The 23,156-nt window shown below is 33.4% G+C and overlaps 1 protein-coding gene across 1 annotated transcript; it reads left to right on the top strand.

Annotated features, from left to right (window-relative positions):
• Positions 1-4,149: 4,149 nt before the first annotated feature.
• Positions 4,150-11,378, top strand: LOC129882358 (probable anion transporter 3, chloroplastic). Its single transcript, XM_055956611.1, has 8 exons — positions 4,150-4,677; positions 8,125-8,351; positions 8,764-9,115; positions 9,242-9,286; positions 9,538-9,684; positions 10,106-10,243; positions 10,394-10,427; positions 10,922-11,378. The coding sequence occupies exons 1-8, from the start codon at positions 4,261-4,263 to the stop codon at positions 11,089-11,091; spliced, it is 1,530 nt and encodes a 509-aa protein (XP_055812586.1). The 5' UTR covers positions 4,150-4,260; the 3' UTR covers positions 11,092-11,378.
• Positions 11,379-23,156: the final 11,778 nt, after the last annotated feature.

Below are 23,156 nucleotides of genomic sequence, written 5' to 3'. Positions count from 1 at the left end.
ACGTGACAACTAATCTCTGGGGGTGTGGTTATTATTTACTTATTTAGACTGTTTCGTTTTATTTATCGAATTGTTAGATTTTAATCTGACTTATTCAGTGAAAAAGAATAGGTGCCATCACACTCGAATTTGGTGGATCGTGACACAAAAACTAGATTATAATGTGAAAAGCAAAAGTGTGTTAAAATTAGTCAGATATGAATTTTCCCTATTGCTTTTTTTTTTGGGGGGGGGGGGGGGCAAATATGAATAGTCCTACTATATGCTTATAAACTAGAATTTGTGACCCCACTATTTGGCCATATATGATGGTATGATGAATCATATTCATTAAATAAAAGTCTATTAGTAGTATTTGGAAGCCACCTAAAATGGTTGTTGAGGTATCTTCCCTTAGCCACGACAACTACTTCAATTCCTTTGGTTAAACTATATCATTTCTATCGTTATATAACGTCACGCATAAATAATTTTTAAATAATAAAATTATATAAAAAAAAGATACATAATAGAGTAATTACAAAAAAAATTAAAATATGATTATTAAATAATCAAATAAAAAATAACGACATGATCATATTAAATTAGTCATTACATGTGTTGCAGATCCTTAATGAAAAAGTTAGGGAATTCAGTGATCCGACATATTTTCAGACAAGTCAACAAGGTAGCTGAAGCTATAGCAAAACAAGGATCCAAACAGCTAGCAACCCATCTTCCTTTGTGCGACCTCCCTCGGATGTTGTCAAATATTGTATTGAAGCAGACAAAACAGAAGTAGCATCTACTAGACTAGTTTCTTCATCCTTGTATGAATAACTAAATAAAATTTGATAACATGGGTATAGTCACTAGTAATGAAACTAACCACGTAGTCACAACTACTACACATATAACACATTAGCTTATAATATAATATTAACTTTCAAACTAAAACAAAATAAAAATTAATCATTGCATAAAATAAAAACCCCTCTTCTTACTGCATCATGATCTTTTGCCCTAGATACAAATCCCTCTTTTAAAAGAGTGAGGACCCATTCACTCAAAAACTCAAAGGGGATATACAATGGGTAGAAAAATGTTGAATTAACTTAAATCGACATTGCCTTAATCTCCCAAGAAATAAGATAAACATTTTATTGATTGCGATCTCTTTTAATATGTGAACTTATAAACATTGAATGATATGAGAAAGTAATTACATGAATTTTTTACTAATCTTTTTTGTGACTTACTATATTAGTTTTTTTTTTAATTATTTTAGTTTTCTTCGTAATATTTTTTTTTTAAAAAATACTTTTAACTAATTTAATTGGGGGCGGGAGGGGGAGGGGGTTGTTGGCAGTTGACATGACTGACCTTAAATAAAGCAAGAAAAAAAAATGATTGGACTTAGTCAAATCCACGTATTGCCAACGTATCACACTTCAAATTCCAGACAACTTAAGTTGCATGGACGAAATTACCCTTTTGCAATGTCGAATTCATGCAACCACTTTTGAAAATAATTCAATTATTTAATAATGGTGATATTTGAATTAAATACGGGATAATTTGGTTCGCATTTGACCATAAATTTTAGATATTTTTATTTTTATTTTTACGCGCTTGATAATCGATCTTAAATTAAATTTTAAAAATTTATGTTACAATATTTGTTTAATCATAAAATTTGATAATAAAATTTCAAATTCTCAAAAACTGACTTAGATTAGTTTTAGAGAGAAAAAACATTTTCACTCACAAAACATTGTCCAAACACAACTTCAAATTTCAAGCTCCAAAGCTATGACCAAATGGGAATTGAAGCACTGATCCATATTTGGAAATTCAATACCAATTTAGATTTGAAAATTTTATAATTGAAAGATTGATTTTGAAATAAAGAGAAAAACTATTTCAGAAAAAAGTGAATATTTCTCATAATCAAACAACTCATTTGTCTTGTTAAAAAGAAAATTATATGAGAACTATTATCTAATTTTATTTTAAACTCTTTTTTAGTGAGATTTGAATTCTGATTATCCACATGTTTTATTCTAGCTTTATAGATGGCTAAGAAGTCACCTTATTTTTCTTCATAGTCAATTTCAATTATATTAACATTTAAATTGTACCCTGTAATGCAAAAAACATTCAATTAATTTATTCTAATTCAAGGCACCAGAACTTATTATATCACTAATAATAAATTCGAATTCCTTTTGCCATCCACCTTTTCAGGATGTGAAAGGTTAGGTGAATCTAGAGAACATAGATTTAGCATTTCATAATTGATAAGTAATTAATTAAAGAAGGAAAAAAAAATGGAACCTTGTGATTATTTTTTTTACGGGACCATATTCGAAAATGTCAGCATTTTTTAAAATACTAATTATAATGTTATTAATAATTGTACTAATCTAATCGCATATCTCTTTTTCCTATCAAAAGAAAATTTTCTGTGATTGTGCTTTTAATCTAATCAATTCAATTATAATGTATTACATCATTAACAAATGCAATTTCATTGTTCAAATGTTTTATTTATTTAAATTTTTTAAGTGTTGCGTATAATACGTAATGAAAAGATTTTTTTAAAAGTCCAACACATACATCAAACTATATTACTTAATTTATTAATGAAAAAGATGGTAGATTAAATTAATAATAGTTTTATACGAATTAATTAATCAATGTAAATATATATTAGGTGCATCGTTTGCTCTCTTGAAAAGAAAAGAAAATGTATAATATGTACTAGGGCTGTACAGGGCAAACCGATAAACCGCACCAAACCGACAAACCGAACCAAACCGGAAAAAAAAACCCGACTAGTGGTTTGGTTTGACTTGGTTTGGTGTTTGGAAAAAAAACCCGACCATTATAGGGTTGGTTTGGTTTTAACTAAAAAAAGTCAAACCAAACCCAAACCAACCCGATTATAGATATACTACTTTTAAATTATGTTATACATAAAAATATTTATTAAAATGTAATTTATAAATATTTTTTTAAAATTTTTCATAATTTTTGTTTTCTTTCTTACATTTAGATTTGGATTTGAGAAGCTCATCTAAATAATATACAAAAAAAGCTCATCTTATAAAGTTATATTATAAAGTTAAAACTTCAAACATTGTTCTGCCTCCATCTTATATGTTGATATTTTGTACTAGAACTCTTTTTAAGAAGTACTGTTCTATGCTTTTTATTAGATACTATGAAAAATCCGAGAAACCCAAAAAAACCCGAAAAAAACGAAAAACCCGAAAAAATCCGAAAAATCCGAGAAAAATTGATATCGAAAAACCCGACTTTTATTGGTTTGGTTTATAGATTTAATAACCCGACACAAATGGTTTGGTTTGGTTTGTAAAAAATCCGAACCAACCCGGTCCATGTACACCCCTAATATGTACTGTGGATATGTATTTTTGAGATGTCACATTTTAAATTGTTACAGGGGATTTCTTTTTAAAAACTTTTATATAATATTAGAAGTTTGAATTCCAATAATTTTCTAATTAATGTTCAATTAGAATTGCTTGCTTCTTTGTTAACATTTAATATTCAATTAGTTTTGCTACACCAAATTAATCAAATGAATGAAACATTTTTGGAGATAGACTTTTATCATTTAATCAAGATTAATCAACCAACATTCTCAACTTATTAAATCACTTAATTTTAGTATATATATATATATATATATATATACATGATTCTATATAAAACCTGATGCAGATAAGTATCATGTTATGTATATATCTGAGTACTAAAATAAGTATGTTTGATTGATGGGAGGGGACAAACAAAGATATTTCATGCGATTATTTTATCCAATTTCAATATGAGATAATCTAAAACAATGAAATAAAATAATCGTGCCACAAAATAATATCCATTACAGACAAAATTAAATAATCTTATGACATATCTCGAGATTATTATCATTACCAACATTTCCAATTTTTTTTTGGTTGTTAGGTAAATCTTTTTAAATGGACAAAACTACCCTCAAAGAGCAAAAAGTCCGACTCCTTGACGAGTTTTAAGAACTCACCAACCTCCAACGCGCACGCAATTCCCCCTTCCTTCTTTACACCTCGTTTCTTTCTTCCTATTTTCTCACCAGAAAATCAATCTTTCTCTATATAAATGCATTCAATTTATAGTAATATCAAAATGTTTCATATAAAGAGCTTGTTTTAGGATTTACATTACAACAAAAAGACTCATTCTTTTATCTCCTTTATTCAAGATTCTTCCTCCCATATGGAGGCTGTTAGATTTATCAATAAAATTCAACCACATTCTTCATCTTTTTCAAATACCCATTTTGGATTGATCAAATTTAGGAAGACCCATTTAGGATTTCAGCCAAAAATCCAAAAAAAATGGAAAAGTTTGAATCTTTTTGGTGGTGGAGAAAGATTGAAAGAGGGAGTTTTTTTGGAGAAAAAGCAGAGGGGATTTACTGTGAAGTGTACAGCAGAGGGGATAGAAAGGGGGTTGCTCGTTGGTGGTAGAAATGAAGAAAGAGAGATTAAGGTGGCAGAGAGATTCAAAGTGGTGGCTTTAATGGCTTGTGTTATGTGTTTGTGTAATGCTGATAGAGTTGTTATGTCTGTTGCTATTGTTCCTTTAGCTGCTAAACATGGATGGAGCAATGCCTTTTTGGGTATTGTTCAGGTACTTCTTTTGCTTATTTAATGGCTTATGTTCTTATTTTCTTATATTTGTGCTTCGAATTGTGAGATTCTATCGAAAACAGCCTTTCCAGAAGTAAATTTTGCGTACATCCTAGGCTACTCATACCTATGTGGGATTGCACTCGGTGTTTTGTTGAGATAATACCTAGTGCAGTTCCTCATTTTATAGTTTATTCCAATATTACACACTTAATTTTGGGGTGGGGATGAGGGGGACCAGTCTTTGTGCATTTGTGGTTGATCAGAATGGTAGCTGTTATTTACCTGCCAAATCTGCTAATAAAATGAAGTACTACTGAATCAATGGAAAGCAAGAAAAGCCTAACATGTGGCCAGCTTGCCCTTCCTCACCCCCCCCCCCCCGCTTTCCCAAGTGGTGTTAGATTTTAACTCTTTCAAGTGGAAGATTGCATATTGTTTTTTTAAACTTTAAAGAGATGAACTTCCATTCAAGCTACGTCTAGCGGTTAATAAATTGTGTGAAAAAAATCATTTGAATCCCGATTGAGATAAAAAATGATAGGTGTTTTTTCTTTTATTCTCAAGCTTTAGTGGGCACAGTTATTCAACAACTCATAGGCGGTGAGACTTTCAAATGTGATGAACTCTGTAGAAAAATGTATATCTGCATCATCAGCTTTGTCTGCTAGGAAATTCACATTCAGCCTGAAAGTGGGGATGGATTCTGATTTGGGTGGGACCTCTATTGTGGCCTTTGTGTAGTATTTCTTGGAGTTTATTTTCTGTTTGGGTCCCTTTGTTGGTTTTATTGACTCTTAAGTCACAACTTTAAGGACAAGTCATTTTTCCTGCTTCTAACATTTGTTTTTGGTAGACCGTAGAAGTTACCTATCAACAATTGAAAGTGAAAGCCACCTACTAATCTTCTTCATTTTCAGCACTATGCCTCTTTTTGTTGTATGTCTATTACTCATTTAATTTATACATATTTCCAAAAAGTTTTATTAATCATTTCTTTGAGGGAGGCCTTCTTTTGTACTGGTAGCTTTGGAAATAAAACTTTTCTTTTCTTTTTCTTTTTGATGGAGTATACAAGACAAGTATGACCAGAAATATAATTTTGTTTCTCTATTTAGTCTTAGGCTACTAAATCTCAATTATCTGGTGATTCTTTCTGTCATTTTCCAACTTTAAAGTACTTAGATCATCTATCATTTTTAAGTGTTGAGAGTTATTTTAGTTGCTAAAATGACCAATTTAACTAGTAAGATTAACTTTGAACACTTCAAAATGGCAATGAGGAATATGAAGTACTTCAACCATTCGTGAAAAAAAAAGAGATAGAAAGGAAACCAGTCTGTCTTATTAGCTTACAAGAAGTTCCTTTAGTCTAATTTAGGCCTTATATATTGGATGATAATGTAATACTGATCAAACATTTAGTCTTTCTGTTAATTATCTTATCAATGTAATGCATGAATACTTATTTGTTTTGGTCTTTTACTTTGTTATGAAGATTCTGATGCATGTTTGCTTCTTATTTTAAGCCCTTCGAGAATTCACATAATCTTTTAAGTGTTTCACCGTACCTGTATCCAGTTATTCACATAATCCACTTTGTTCTTTTTTGAGGGATGTTCTTTCCCTCAGTAATGAAATTATCCAGTAGTTGTGTCATGCTAAAGTTACAATCAGAATTTCTCCAGTGTACAACAACAACAACAAGCCCAGTATAGTCCCACCATGTGGGGTCTGGGGAGGGTAGAGTGTACGCAGACCTAACCCCCACCTTGAAAGGTAGGACGGCTGTTTCCGAAAGACCATCGGCTTAAGAGAGAAGAACAAGAGAAGAGAAACAAGGAAAACAAGACATAGGTCAGTAGAGCCAAGCATATCAAAAACAATATAAAAATATGAGAAATGAGAGCGAGAAAGTCAGGATAGGAAATACCGGAAAGAAAGGAGCATTAACTACTATAGATAAATAGGATACCCAAAGTAAACCGGACCAACAAATATAAGCAGTAATCAAATGTTAATAAACAAATGAGCAAAACTACGACTACTATGGAGAAAAGATAAGCCACCTAGCCCACTATCTTAGTCTGAGTCCTCCACAGCCTCCTATCTAAGGTCATGTCCTCGGTGAGCTGCAACTGTGCCATATCATGTCTAATCACCTCTTCCCAATACTTCTTCGGCCTCCCTTTGCCCCTCCTGAAACCGTCCATAGCCAACCTCTTGCACTTCCGCATTGGAGCATTTGTGTCTCTCCTTTTCACATGCCCAAACCATCTCAGTCTCGCTTCCCGCATCTTGTCCTCCACCGATGCCACTCCCACCTTGTCTCGGATATCTTCATTCCTAATTCTATCCATCCTAGTGTGCCCACACATCCACCGCAGCATTCGCATTTCCGCGACTTTCATCTTCTGAACATGAAGTTTCTTGATTGATCAACACTCCGCCCCGTACAATAGAGTCGGTCTAACCACCACTTTGTAGAACTTGCCTTTGAGTTTTGATGGAACTTTCTTGTCACACAGCACTCCGGAGGCGAGCCTCCATTTCATCCACCCTGCATCAATACGGTGTGAAACATCGTCGTCGATATCCCCATCTTCCTGAATAATAGACCCAAGATACTTGAAGCCTCTTTTCTTTTGAATGGCCTGGGTACCAAGCCTCACTTCCCCGTCAGCCTCACGCGGCTGGCCACTGAACCTGTACTCCAAGTATTATGTCTTGGTCCTACTCAATTTAAATCCTTTAGACTCCAACGTCTGTCTCCAGCCCTCCAGCTTGTCGTTAACTCCGTTGCGAGTCTCGTCAATCAGGACAAAGGAAAATTAATAATGTATCATGATTGATGTTTGAACTCAAACTTTCAGTTCAACAGTACCAGAGTTATTAAAAATTTGATTATTTGAGAGGCGATGATCATTTTCAGCCAACTCATGGAGATTACATAAGCCTCTAGCACTGTAGATGGGCAGATGATTGTGAAGAATAATTCTGGACACATCTTAATTGTTCACATCCATATTTGATGGCTTTGAAATCTTAGAAAGTTAGGGTCTGAGCAAGGATAAAGTATGCTCCTATTTGGACATCTCAACTTCAAGAAGGCATATCCAAGTATAATTATGATTCATACTTGAGGTTTTCTGTTGATTGCACATCTTTGGGATAGTAATATTCATGCTCTAAAAAACAACATATATTAGTGAAGTAGGTTGATGCAGCATGTAATGTCAGTTTGGTATGTAACAGACATTTTAAGTATCAAATTAAACCTCTTACGAGCTGCTACTTCTTCTTCTTCATAACACAGTTGACCTGCCCATCATTCATACATAGCAAGAAATGCCAAGATTATCGATAAAGAGTTATAACTAGGCATTGCATTTATTGAGCATATTTATTGTCTATGATGCTGACGGTGAAATAATTGTTGCTTTGCTAGTCATCTTTCCTTTGGGGTTACATATTTTCCTCGGTGATTGGAGGAGCGTTAGTTGACAAATATGGAGGAAAGAAAGTGATTGCGTGGGGTGCTGCTCTTTGGTCTCTGGCCACTCTCCTTACTCCATGGGCAGCAAATCACTCCACAGTCAGTCTATTGGCCATTCGTGCTTTCTTTGGTCTTGCTGAAGGAGTAGCTTTGCCTTCCATGAACACCCTTTTGTCCAGGTAATTTGAATTTCTCATTGTAGCATAAACACATACCACCATAATTTGCCTCAATTTGACAGAGCCAAGAACTCTGCGTATTTTCTTTTTCCAAAATACAACAATGTTTTGACTTACTATATGGTTAAGAATATACATAATATTCTTTTCTCGAAAAAAGATGAATATATGTTATAGTATTATCTGTACTTAAAGAATAATTGGGAGCCATTATTTATTTGCTCAGTTTCGACTTGTGGCGAACTGAGAATACTCCTACAAAGACTAAGATTTAAAATCTGATGGTTCCTTGTACATTTATTTTGACTATAGCTTGAAACGAACTGCAGGAAACCTATGGCTTTATGTTACTGAGAAAATTTTCTTCTAAGTTCAACAGTAGCTGAGTTTGTATGTGCTTCCAATTATGCAGGTGGTTTCCATGCCATGAACGCGCAACTGCTGTTGGAATATCCATGGGTGGTTTCCATCTTGGAAATGTTGTGGGTTTGGTGCTAGCCCCATTATTTATGACCTCAGTTGGAATTTCTGGTCCGTTCATCCTTTTCGCATCTCTTGGGCTTCTCTGGCTTACAACATGGATTAGCCGGGTAACAAATGATCCACAAGAAAGTAATTCTATCACAAAAGCAGAGTTGAGGTTAATCCAAGCAGGGAAATCAGATTCTCCTTCTTTAAAAAAAGGAGAACTTCCACCATTGCGACTGCTGTTGTCAAAAATGCCCACTTGGGCTATTATCTTCGCTAACATCACTAATAATTGGGTACTGCCTCTTTCTATGACTCGGTTCCTTTTTGGTATTAGAGCATAAATGTTGTTACTTTTGGTGATAAAATGTTGAACTTTGAAGCTTCTATAATGACCTTTAAAACTCTTTAACTTGTTGCAGGGATATTTTGTTCTTCTCTCCTGGATGCCTGTTTATTTCAAAACGGTGAGTCTTGGTTCCCTTGTTTAATCTGCCTTTTCGCCTTTGGCAACACAGAAGATCTTGCATGGGTTCATCTTGCTTAGAAGATTAAAAAGATATTCCCTCTATAGAATATGTTATAAGTTGCATTCTTTAACTTGTGGTTGCGAAAATACTAGGACCTTAAGTGTTTTAGACTGAGAGCCTATTATTAGGAGAACCTTGGAAATTCTTCCTGATATCTGTTTGAATGAAATTGTTTCCGTTGTTGCTAGGTTTTTAATGTGAATTTGAAGCAAGCAGCTTGGTTCAGTGCAGTGCCTTGGGGTACAATGGCAATCTCTGGCTATGTTGCCGGAGCTGCATCAGATTTCCTAATCAAAGCAGGGTACTCATTGACCTTTGTCAGGAAAGTCATGCAGGTAACTTATCTACCTTTTGAAACAGGATTGTTTTTCCTTTTATGTTGGGCTAAAGGGCAAGGGGAATTAACTTTTTTGGGTGAGATTATACTAAATTTGTAGTTTACATTGTCTATAGAGATCACAAAATAACTGCCTATAATGATAGGGTGTTTTCTTGAAAGAATTACACCTTCTTTGAGAAAACAGTCATGAACAACAAGTCATCTATTACATTTATATAGCACATGAGTAGTTCGTCATCTCCTTGCACTTCTATTCCTCAATTATCATTTAAAGATATGAAAATTATATTGATAATCCATTTCTTTTCTGCTCTTGGAAGGGGTACTGCTAATCCAAAATCTTAGTCTACTATTCTTCTAAATCTGTATTGAACTTTTATCAAATTCCCATGTCTATTTGGTTTTAAACATTGCAGTCTATTGGTTTCATTGGACCCGGGGTGGCTTTGCTCTGCTTGAATTTTGCCAAAACGCCCGAGGTTGCATCAGTGCTGATAACTATAGCCTTGAGCTTCAGCGCTTTCAGCCAAGCTGGTTTTCTACTTAATATGCAAGTAAGGCAACATAACTCAATTGAATGCCCTTCTATAATCTCACAAGACACTATTGATTCTTCTCTCAACTAAAATCTCTAAAGCTATTTATTGACTGTTAGCTTTACTCTGAAAGTCAATTTGCTTAGCTTGCGTATTCTTTTTGGACAGGATATTGCACCTCAGTATGCAGGATTTCTACACGGTATGTATTTGTACTAATCTTTCTTCTGCTACTCTTAAGGGGTCATTTCGTTTACAGTCTAGTTGTAAGGGGATTATAATGCAGGAATTATTTATGCGGTGAATAATAATACAAACAACAACAAGAACATACCCGGTATATTCCCACAAAGGGGATCTGGCGAGGGTGGGTGTACGCAGACCTTACCCCTACCTTTGTGGGGTAGAAAGGCTGTTTCCCATAGATCCTCAACTGAAGAAAAACATTTTCAGAACATGTTCAAAAGAAATGCACGAATCTTAGCATTATACATAGGTTCCTTTATAAGTTATACCAAAATTAGTAATACAACGTTAAGTTTCCAGTACTATACTCCATATACCAGTAGTCAAATGTTGTATTGGTTTTACTGATGTTATATTAGTTCTGGCAGATCTTATACTGAAAACTAAACGTTGTATATGTAATTCGGACGACCTCAATACGAGCTAACATGTTTTCTACTTGTGAAACAGGGATTTCTAATTCAGCAGGGACACTGGCAGCTATAATCAGCACAATTGGAACAGGGTTCTTTGTACAGTGGCTTGGATCCTTCCAAGCATTCTTAACTCTCACTGCTTGCCTCTACTTTGTTACAGCCATCTTTTGGAATATCTATGCCACTGGAGAGAGAGTTTTTTAGACTATATTTTGTAGTCTAATAGATTCTCCATCATGGCTTATAAATTCATTAAGAGATAGTAGGAAGGACCACAAAGTACATCCTTTTACAAATATTCCATTTTTTCTTCACTCAAGTCTTAGGGATGTGAGTGAACAATATATTTATTTATTTTTCATGTTTAGTTTTACTATTTCATCTTTTCAGTAATGAAGCAAAGATGAATAGCTTACTTGTTTATTCTTTTTGACCCTTGTAAGCATTTAGTTATTATTACTTATTAGAAGCATAGACTACTTTAGAAGCATTATTGTTCTACTCCAATTCCTACACTGTGCAGACCACTTAATTTTTAAATGAGTTCAAGTCTTATCTAGGCACTTAGGTTTAAGAATTATTTACACAATCAAGTCCTTCAAAAGATAATTACGGATAATCTTATTTAATAACATTAATTGATAATTTAAAATAAATGGAAAGTTACTTGCTATAGTGGTTTATTAAAAGGTATTATTGGGAATAAATTCATCGCAAGAATTATATTTTTGGTATATAATAACAATAAAAGCGCAAGACAAAAATATAGAAATTCGGCAATGACACCAAGTGTGGGAAGTGTATCGTATGTGGTTTAGGGTCATAAGGAACTTCTAGTACTACGTCAAGTTCAAAGCCTTTCTACCGGCTAAGTTTTTTTGCATGAAATCATGTAAGGATCAGTTTCAAATGATCATATCTCTCAAAATATGAGTTAGGTGACCCACAACCTACCAAATTAAAGGTTATGAGTCTTCTTTCCAACTCCACTGATCATTGATCAATCCGAGTCCAGAGTAAAAAGTTATGACTGATTTATTAGAGAAGCTCCAACCTGACAGTGTGTGACGACCAAAGTGGCAATCTGTCACAGTAGGGCGTCACACTTGACCATAAGGTCGTTTTTTGGTCAAGTTCGACAGCTCATCACCTCAGCAACGACCCGTCACTCAAACAACGACAGAACGGAAAATTTTGTCGATTTTGAGTTTTATAAGGTTCTTATTCTTCAAGTTTCGTCCCTAAGGCATGTAGGACTCCAATGAGGAATTCCTTTCACCCTAATGTCTAAAACTTCTCAATTTTCATGAATCTAATTTCATAGTTAGGGTTATAAAACCAACTTTCAAATTCACCATATTTATGACCTAAATTATATGATTTCTTGAACTATTTATTCATGATTATGGATTCTTCACTATTGTACTTCCTTTTTATACTTAGTAAGGATTTCCACTGTCATCCTTATTAGTTCTTGACATGATATTGTTATTCATGAAGTTTATATTTCAAAGTATGATTTTAGAGTCTTTATGTTATTATGAAAGCTATTTTGAGAAATCACAAGATATGCATGTTCTAGAATTTTTTACATGATTTAAGTTATGAATGAACATGATTTGAAAGATATATTTTAGGAAGAGATTTCAACATATGATTTTAGAAAGAAGAATTTGAGCTTTGTCTCACAAATATGAACTTAGTCTCACACTTTATTAAGATAGATACACAACGTAATTACGAGCATATTAATATAAGTATACTGTTTTGAGAGGATTATTTAGCACCAAAAGAATGCGGGTTCAGAAAATTCAAGTCCATAATTATGTACCACCATAGAATTTGAGTATGCCGCTTTTTTGGTCAACTCCTTTAGTCCTTTGAGGCTCAGTTAGTGGATCCACATTAGTTAGATAGATTCCATACATTGGCAAGGTATAGGGTAGGCCTCCCTCACTGAAATTGTAAGTCGGTGCATCATGAGCTCACATGATATATGTCGGTTATAAGAAATTCCCCACTTAGATATTATATTTTTTTATGGTTCGAACATATATGATTATGTATATAGTGATAGATATAATGTCAGATAGCATGATTTTCACACATGCATCCTTTCAAATATGATTTCAAAAAGCATGGCCTTAGATATACATTTTCTTTCAGAAATAATTTTTATGGTCTTTAACTGCATTTTCCTCAGTTGATATTTGCGTATAGTTAAAAGATTTATCGTGGTATCTCTCACAACTTATGATATAAATATGAATTCAATTATTTAGTTTTGTTTTTGTTCCTACATACTTAGTACCTTCCTTGTACTGATCACATACTTCTTTTGCGCTATATTTTTCATGTGATGTAGAAACGAGTGATCATTTTCAAGCTTGGTGATTGAGAGTAGCCATAGTTTAACAATTGATGAGTCCTCCTCATTTAAAGACATAATTTAATTGTTTCTAACCTTATTTTAGACTTATTTTATGGCTAGTTGGGGGCTTGTCCCGACAAATCTTTTTATTCAGTTTAAAGGCTTTCAAACATTAGTATTCAATTGTAATAGACTGTCACGATTCAGAAACCGAGGTCATGATAGCATGCATCCCAAATCTCATCCCGATGCGTAAGACGAAAAGTAAAATCATACGAGACTCCCAAAAGGGAAATCAGGCCATAATAAATATGATAAAAGGGTAACAACAACGAATAATTCCCAAAACCTGGTGTCATAAGTGTAAATAGCATCTAAATAAAAATCTGGGTCTGAATACACAGTTTAAGTCTTTGAATATAGAAAAGACTAAAATGAAAGATGGACTTGTGGCGATCTGGATCCCAAGATCTTACCATTGATCAGATGAAAATGTATTTGTAGGTTTAAACGACTGAGTATAAGGAATTAATTAAAAGCTATGAAACAAACTAAGGAACGATTGCACCTACACGCAGAAAAGTTTCACTCCGGCTACGCTACCATCAATTTATATAGAACGGCGCGAGTAAAGTAAACACATAAATACAGTTCAATATCACAATTAGACAGATAGGTCAAGTATCACAGGTATCATTGCAATGCGATGCAATATGATAATGCAATTATGTAATGCTACGATGGGATCAAGACTGTCGCACAACCTATCGTATACACATGCTAAGCTTTGCTACCAAGCAGGACCCATAGAGGTCTCGCAGATCATATAACTCATCAAAATCTCAATGTATCAACTACCTCGCCACCCAACGCATGGCCAAGGACTCATGATACTAATGTATCATTCACTTGCTACCTATCTCGTGGTCAAGGATATAAAAGATGTCACATTTTCTTTCTCAAAAGGGTTTTCACAATTCTCAACTTTCCAATGATCAATAACAGTATGAGTGAGGATGAATGCAATCACAATATAAGGCATGGAGGTAATATTCAACTCAACATGTGGCATAAGGTTCAAAGTTCTCAAAACTTAACCTAAGCATGATATTCACCCTCAACATATAATAATGGGAAGGAAATACATCAATTAAGTATCCATCCATTTCTCAATAATATACCACTACTTACGCATGCTCAAAACCCTTAACTCAACCCCTAAGACAGACATTACCAATCAATAACCTCTACTCATCTATACTCAGTCAAGTCATAAATTACATAGTCTCAATCACAGATAAAATATCACATAAGGCCCTACACGGGCTACACAGCGCATATAAGCCCTACACGGGCATCACAATATCAATTATCAGTCTCAAACTACACTAAGATCCTATCCCAAAGTCTACAACATAGAATTTGACTAATCACCCCAACTCATCCCCAAGAAGGATAGCCAAATCAACCTCGATAACTGAAATCGCACTCGAACACCTCCATCGGTGATCAACTCTCGAATTCAATGTCCAAAATGACAACCCACTATCAAGAATGAAATATACGCGTCATAAGAAATCCAATGAAACCCATATTGATAGGTTTTGGAATTGGGGGTAAAATAGTCTAAAAATTGATTAATTTTGAAAATGGTCATATCTGAAAATTTCCTTCAAAAACACGTTCTACTCATTGAGGAGCGTTTGTGGGTGAAAACCCATAAAGATAGGCCAAGAACAGGTAGAAATCAATGAAAATCGTATTTAAAATTTCAAGAATAATACCCCCAAAATCTCAATTAAAACTAGACTTATTCAAGGATTAAAGGAAGGAAATTATAGATAAATGATAGGGAACTGAAAAAGGAACTTACCCACACAAAAACCTTCAAGAACTTGACCCAAAATCGCCTATTCAAAGCTCAAGATCAACAACAATGGTGGTTTTTCAAAAATGAAACTATTTTCACGACTTAACACTGTTCACGCACAATTTGTGCATCGCAATTGCGAGCCACTTACTCTCGCAATCGCAAAGCACAGGGAAAATACACTTTGTGATCACGTCCCCACCTTCTGCGATCGCGATAAATAGAGAAATAAACATTCAAGATTGTGTGGATAGAGTCGCGATAGCATAAAAAAAATTTGAGCAGGTCACGATCGCTATGAACTCTTCGCGATCGCGAAGAACAAATGAACGTGCACTAGAAATCTGAAACAATAGCTAAAACACCATCCAAAAAAATTCCCTTAGTTGGACCCTCAAAAATCATTCGGGATCCAATAAAAATAAACCGGATATGCTACTATACTGAATTCGACATTTCACACTCAATGGAATCGTCATATTTCTGAAAATAAGTTGTTTTGACCAAAATACCTACTGAACCCCTTATTTGCCTAAACTCAACTTTTGACCTAAAAACTCAAAACGACGATTAAGATCCCGTGGCTCTAAGTCAATGCTCTACTAGACCAACTTCGACGTTCCGAATGCAGTGAAACTGACAGAATTCTCATTAGATGCTTCAGTCTCAAAACGTTGACCGAAGTCAAACCAACTCATTTAAAACTTCACTTTTCAACTTAAGACCTCAAATTCACATATCAACCCCAAATCTGTTTTCGACGACTCTCTTAGACCAATTTTTCCATTCTGGAGATGATGGAACTGATGAAATCCCGTTCTGAGACTCGTAGCTCCATTTGGTACCGAAAACCACTTTTTCACCTCTTAATTCTATAGAACTCAAGAATATGCCTATTTCATTATCTATTAAGACTTTAATACATTCAACCACACAAACTAAATAAATAATACTCGGGGGAACTAATGATAGGGGTAAAATGGTAATTTCACATAAATTTCCAAAAATGACCCTCAAGATCATTACATAGACTTATTTTTGGATTCTATTTCAGTTATGATTTTACTTTACAACTTCCGCTTCACTTTTCATATGATATGCTTAGATATACTATGACAAGGGTTAGTTGGGATCACTTGTGGTTCCAAATACCGTGTCTCGGCTAAAGTATAAAATTGGATCATGAAAAACTTGCTATCATAGAACTAAGTTCAAGAGTCCTTGAATGTCTAAAAAGTCATGTACAATAGAGTCCTTTTTATGGGTGTGAAGTGTGCCACACTTATAACGAAGAGAGTATAGAGCATTTAAGAAATAATTTTCCTTCTTTCATACTCTAAATCGTGCAACAAGGATATCCCCTAAGAAACTATGCGGATTCGTGCATTGCTTCAATTCCTCTAATTATTCCTTATCTTCAAGGTGATAGAAGTATTAAATCTCAACTCTTATCGATAAGGTGTTCTCAAATAGAACTATCAACATTTCAAATATCGAACAAAGGGCTTGAGAAGAGCTCATTAATGTGCTTTTGCTCATCAAATTTAAAGCTTACGTCCTTATTTATGTGAATCGTGTTCTTAAGTCAAAAATATGACTTGTATTCAACTTCTTCTGTAATCTTCGTTACATAGAACGCCCATTTGGAATGTTATGATTTATTAGTAAAATGACCTAAAATTAGAAGTGAATCTAGAATTGTAGTAGCCAGAATAGTAGGAATATATATATACGTCTTCAGTTATTAACTTAGAGGTAGTAAGTTGATGTAGATCTCATGGTAGAAGTTAGAGAAGAAGTCATTGGTTAAGATGACTTAGATTATGGCTGAACTTGGAAAAGAGTTCTTGATATAAGTCTTTAATGAAAGTATAAAGTGGTTAAGGATTGATATATAGATCTAGACTTCACTTTGTGATTCTGAAGAGGAACTGGTTGATGCTTATAGAGCTATGAATATAGTTTAGATGTATGGATAGATAAGTAGAAGTGCTGTGAGAAAGAAGGATATGCTAATGTACTATAATTAGATAGATTGTAAGATTAAGATCGACTACTATTAGTATGAGATTCTAGTGGACTAGTGTTTCTCAATTGTTATCTAATAGATGTTAAGCCAGGGTAGTGTGTGAAGTTGTGTTGTTATGAACATTTGATGCTAGACACTAAGCTTGAAATTAATATGCATAATCACCAGGTGAAAATAAATAATAGTTTGAAGTTAGTGATGCTAGTTTTATGAAATTGATCTAGTAGGCTTGAAACTCAGATTTTACGTCTCAAACCCCCATTTCACAACACAACCTCAAATCTTGACGTTCTAAAACAACCCTTTAACGCCAAGAACAATTTCGGGAGTTCTACTTGCCTAAATTTGATTTCGTAAAGTCGTATGGGCTTCTTAATGTCTTGGCTATCAGATAAAATTAATTATCTTTTTAAAATTTTATCCTTGATAATAAATTTTCTAGAAAACTATAAACATCTCAATCACGACACACAAATAGAGTAAATTTTTCATGAAAAAAGATTACATCTTAAGACATAAATAAAGTAAAATAATCAAACATCTCTCTTAGTTAATATTTTTTGGGAAATTTATCAAATCAACAACATTTTAGCATTAAATAGGACTCTATACCTATAGTTTGCTTAATTATAGATAATTGCAAAATATTAGGAAAGGAGGGAGGAGAGAGGCGACCGAGATCTGAGAGAGAGGAGAAAGTGTATTTTTTCGCTGATTTTGGAGAAAAAGAATACAAAAACAAACTGATTTGTATTAAAATGAATACATATTAAGAGGAGACATTACAAAAAATAGGGATTATTGCGGCGGTTATTTATACGGAATACGACGGTTTAACTTTAACGACGTTTCGTGAAAATGTCATAATTTCGTTTGTCACAAACATATTATGATGGTTTTGTAGAAACGGTTGTAATATACATATAAAACTGTCGTAATGTTCCTTTGTTAATTATCAATTTCCAAAAAATTTATGTGCAATGGTTTAAGGCATAGTAAAAAAAACACAGAATGGCTGATCCTTCTCATTTCAACCCCAACATACTCTGTACAGTTCCCTTTCCCTTTATTACTTATAGTACCCATTCCGCCCAAAAAGCATGCTTGTCATTCAAATGATTTTACAGTATTAAGTTCTATGTCTTAACACAAAGTAGGAAACCAATCAATAAATTCTTTATTAACTATCTTCTCTATATCCGTACTTGACGGCTTTCGACCCTTCCATTTTCTTCATATATGATCTTTAAATTCACTACTTGAAACAGGGCAAAGAAATTCAACAAATACATATGGTTGCCTTTTATTGGGGGTCAAAGTTGCAAAGAGAGATTGCAACAGATAGTTCTAGTCTTCTAGTTCTACAATTGCTCAATACATTCACAAGCATTAGATATAAAACGATGACAGTCTTACTAAAGAAAACTACAGTAGTGAGATATCAGGGTTTTCAACTACAGTAGAAATTTTCTTTGCTGATACCACAAGAATGAGCTTCAATAAGTTAAATATTATACCTATACTTTTCCTGGTGCTGCGCAAAAGAAACCAAAATATTTAACACTTCTGTTTGGCAAACACCAGCATAAATTAAGAATGTTCACGAGAACAACTGTTTCAATCTTTAGCAACTTAACAGCTCTGTTTGGCAACTCAACATAAGCACATATTAGGAAGGTAAAAAGGGAAAATTCCTTCAAATTTTAACAATTTACATACACACAGCTCTGTAAGGGTTCTAACTATCCTAAAAAAAGGGGGGTTAGACATCTTTTAAGATCCATTAAAAATGGTTAACCAACCAGACTTGAATTTATTAAAAGAGGATTCAAAAGTATATTATTGAAAAATTTAGAGAAATATCAATATCTATGATAACTAGATTTAAATTAACCTTAAGAAAATTTCAAAGTAGAAAGTTTTAAAATATACTAACTTTAAATATAAAGATTCCAAAAAGTGAAAGAAAAGTTATCGTAACTTTTTAAAGAATTAAATTAATTAAGACTTGATTATTTTTTTTAAACAAGTCAAAGAGCTTGAAGGAATGTGTATGAATTGTTGGGTCTTTGCGTTTGAAAACAAATAGCTGAATCAAATACATTTGATTAGAAAAATCTTTTCATAAAACTAGTTTTTTTTTAAAAAAAGGTTTCTTAAAGCTAAAGAGGTCAAATTTTCAACAGTATATAACACACATTTTTTCCTAAAAAGATATATTTTTTATCACTTGAAAGCTACGTTTTATCTTCAAATAAGACCATTTAAAGTCTTCAAAAAAGAGTTGCATTTTTAAACTCTAAACATGTCAATGTTTCATACTAAGAAAATCTGCATTTAAGAGTGCTAAAAAGGTATATCTTCATTCAAAATCAAATTTTTTTGATATTTAAATTGCATCACTTTAAATCTCTCCAAAGTTACATTTTTTGAAGTTCTAAAACATAGATTTAAAAGGTGAATTGTTTGCGCATCCTAACCAAAAACACAAAATATTTAAAATAGATGTAATAACATATATTAAACCAAGTGCCTTCATGATTAGATCAAAATAAATTTGATTTGCTTAAAATATGATTATTTAAATATAGAAGTAAATAATAATTCCGCTTCTTTTTTAACGAGAATATACTTTCAAGATCAAGAAAATGTACGGAAAATCAAATTTAGGATACTAATTTATTTCTTTAGATAAACAAGATGTTCTATGATTAATTAAAATATTACTACTAACTTTAGATTACCAGGGGTATAAACCTTATCCCAAGTTCATAACATAAATCCACAACAAGTCAATAAATCAAAGATCATAAAAAATTAAGCATAAAGAATAATGAATGAAAGGAAACAGGACACCACAAGCACCCCAAACATGTTGCTTGCTTTTCTTTCCATGGGATATGACTTAAGAATATAGAATGATCGACTCCTTGCTTGGATGAAAGATAGCATCGAGTCTTATTTTGAGATTCCAAATGGATGTGAGAATCTAGTTTTTAGACTCGAGTTGCTCCAAGTACATATGCGAAGAGGAAAACAAAAAAAAAAATAAGAATTAGAAAGAGGAAATCTGATTCCTTTTAAATGTTTGCAGGAAAGCTAAATAAAATCAAAGCAAGTCAGATGGCTGCCTAAATTGCAGTAAATGAGGAGCATGCCAAAAAAAAAAAAGGGTTTCTTTCAATATATACGAATATGCTACAAACAAACAAAGTCATTTTCTTAGAGGGAAGAACAAAATGAGAAATATTGTACGATAAACATTTTACAAATATTCATCGGATCATATCCTAATCTAACAAAAGATAAAACAAGTTTTGATTTCAACAATGAGTCAACTCCTATATGCAAAACAGAGAAAGTTGTAAAGTAAGCTTCCTTTTGAAAAATAGAATTCAACCACAAAACATTTCACAGAGAACTTCCTTTCGATGAACAAGGGATATATAACATTTAAATGGGTTATGGTGATGCAGTATTGGAAAATCAACTTTTACATAAGTAGACACTTCTTACTAACTTGAATCTGCTCTTTAAAACAATGGGATCAAGAGGCCTAATACATCACGTAAATAGTTGAATCATGGTTACTATCAATGAGTGGAACTTATATAACTTTAATAAGAAGTTGTTAGCTAAAAAAAATCTGCTCGTTATAAGATCAAAAAGATATACATTTGAACCTGTCGAGTAGATATTCTATGTTCATATGCATGATCGTAACAGAGGAACGGCATCTCTAATTAAATATTTAAATGTCAAGTGCATAGTATATCCATTTTAGTTTAAATAAAGCACTGCTACAGATTTAAAAAAAGAAAAAGAAACGAGGGCTGCCAACATATATAAACAGATTTCACAAACTAGTCGACAACAAACTACTGGTGCAATGCTTTCTTCACAAAAATCTCAAAGACATACAGATTTGCAGAGTCTTTAAACATGATTTAAGAAATCCAGACATATCTTCATACCATTGAAATAAAAGATGGAACGACAACATGCTTTTCAGATAAAATCTAAGAACCATACTAAAAATAAGATAATAAGGCAGTAGTTTCACCTGTTTCAGGACAGCGAACTGGAGTTCTCTTGACTATGAATCTATGCTCGAACTCCGCCTACTTCGCACTCAAACACGTACAAGAATTCAGAGACAACAAAGAGATGGAAAAGGCAGAACTTTTTTAGAGTACTAAAAGGTGTCTCAAGTAGTTGGTTATGTATTAATAGCTGAAAATCGACTCCAAAAACATGCCCCAAAAGTGAATGCACAAGGCTGCTATTTATAGCGACTAAGTTGAGGGTCCAATGGGGGTTCCTTTGGGCGGGATTTAAGTGCTATTTGAATTCAAAAGGGTTCATTGACCTCTAACAGAGGTAAAACCAGAGAGAGAGAGAGATACATCGACCTTGATGCCAAAATGGCGAGAAGAAGGAAAGAAAAAGGTAAACTTTTTACTTCCCTTGGTTGGATTGCGAAAAAGGGAATGAAATTTGAAATCTTCGGTCAAACATCTCAGATTCTCCTCTTGATTTCTTCAAAATTTGCTCGAAATAGATGTACAATCTCTGCCCTAAGGTATGGAGATAGAGCTTTGTCAAAAATGGCGAAAGAGCCAAGAACTCCTCTGCAAAGGCAGAGAGTTACGCTGCTGATGAGAAAAAGAGAGAGGAAATTTTTTTAAAATTCGAGGGTATTTAGGACAATTCAGGTAGGTTAAATGAGGGTAAAATAGGTAGTTCATGGTATTTGAGAACTTAGGATTTTTTAATTGAAATAACTAGCCAATAGAAAAGACACATGTGGCGAGGCATGTGTTTTGGAGTGTTGGCACCGTATGTGGCGCTAACTTGGATGCTTGCGTGGCGATGACATGGAGGGGGAGTGCCATGGATTGGGTTGCAGATTTGGGCCCCTTTTTGGGCCATTGTTGGCTGATTTAATCAGATCAATAATAAGAAAATTGGGCTAGCTAAAATACTTTCTTCCTTGTATTTCTTTTGGATTTCCAAAATCAAGAATAAAGATAATTTTGATAAAATTTAGTATACTTTACCTAAATTTCATAGTGAAAAAACTCAATTATAACTTATTCCTTATTTTTTTTAAATTATCCGATTTTCCTGATTTCTTCCAGATTTCTGATACATTAGTGGTTCTTCTGATACATTAGTGGTTCTTCTGATACATCACGTTTTGGGTGTATAATAATTAATGTTGTTGATTTATTTATGGATAGTAACGTAATTTAAGGTAGGATTCCTTGTTTCAATCAATTACTTAGCTAAAATAAGGGAATTAACCCATACAAAGTATAACAGTTATAAGGGACTTGAAAAAGTAAAAAAAACATAGCATAAACAAAGCATAGGATCGTACCAAAACTTCAATCCAAAATTCAAAATTTATCAAGCAATTCAAGATACATGAGAAGCATTAAAGTTTGATACACGAGAATCTAATACATAAACTTTCATCTTATATTTGAGTTTGATACATGAGAGTAACTGATAATGACCATTCGACAGATTTAGTACAAAAATAAGGAAAATTAAAATTGTTTACATACATTGGGTTGGCTGATGTTGCTACTTGAACAAGCAGATTGTGAATCTCCACTGCATGTGAGTCCAGATTTTTGGGTTTTTGCTTCTTGTGTTTGTACAGAATAATTTTCAAGTATCGGAGTATCATTACCAAAACAGAGCATTTTTGGGGAAGATGAAGTAGTGAAACTGAAACATCCTGCTAGGCCGCCATCATCGTCGCCGACAAATAGTAGTTCTGAATAGGTTCCTCCATCCAGTGTACTCTCTTCTTCACCCACCATTGCTCTATCTGACACTTGTATTGCTCTATTCGACATATTCGACATATTAAGGGTTGATACATTGAAGATTTTTGTATTAGTTTTCAACTGAATTGTGGTTGATACATAACATCTTGTATTGATATAGGTTGTAGATGTATCAGAAGCAGTAAAGCTTTTGATACA

The sequence above is a fragment of the Solanum dulcamara genome, chromosome 3, assembly GCF_947179165.1.
Source record: "Solanum dulcamara chromosome 3, daSolDulc1.2, whole genome shotgun sequence".
Taxonomy (NCBI): domain Eukaryota; kingdom Viridiplantae; phylum Streptophyta; class Magnoliopsida; order Solanales; family Solanaceae; genus Solanum; species Solanum dulcamara.
This window is presented reverse-complemented; position numbering and strand designations above follow the sequence as displayed.

What these genes read in the sequence shown, in the direction of transcription:
- LOC129882358 (XM_055956611.1), top strand. Translation starts at nt 4,261, where the DNA reads ATGGAGGCTGTTAGATTTATCAATAAAATTCAACCACATTCTTCATCT. An exon ending in CCTTTTTGGGTATTGTTCAG is followed by an intron (nt 4,678 to 8,124) that starts GTACTTCTTTTG and finishes TTGCTTTGCTAG; the next exon opens with TCATCTTTCCTTTGGGGTTA. An exon ending in CTAACATCACTAATAATTGG is followed by an intron (nt 9,116 to 9,241) that starts GTACTGCCTCTT and finishes AACTTGTTGCAG; the next exon opens with GGATATTTTGTTCTTCTCTC.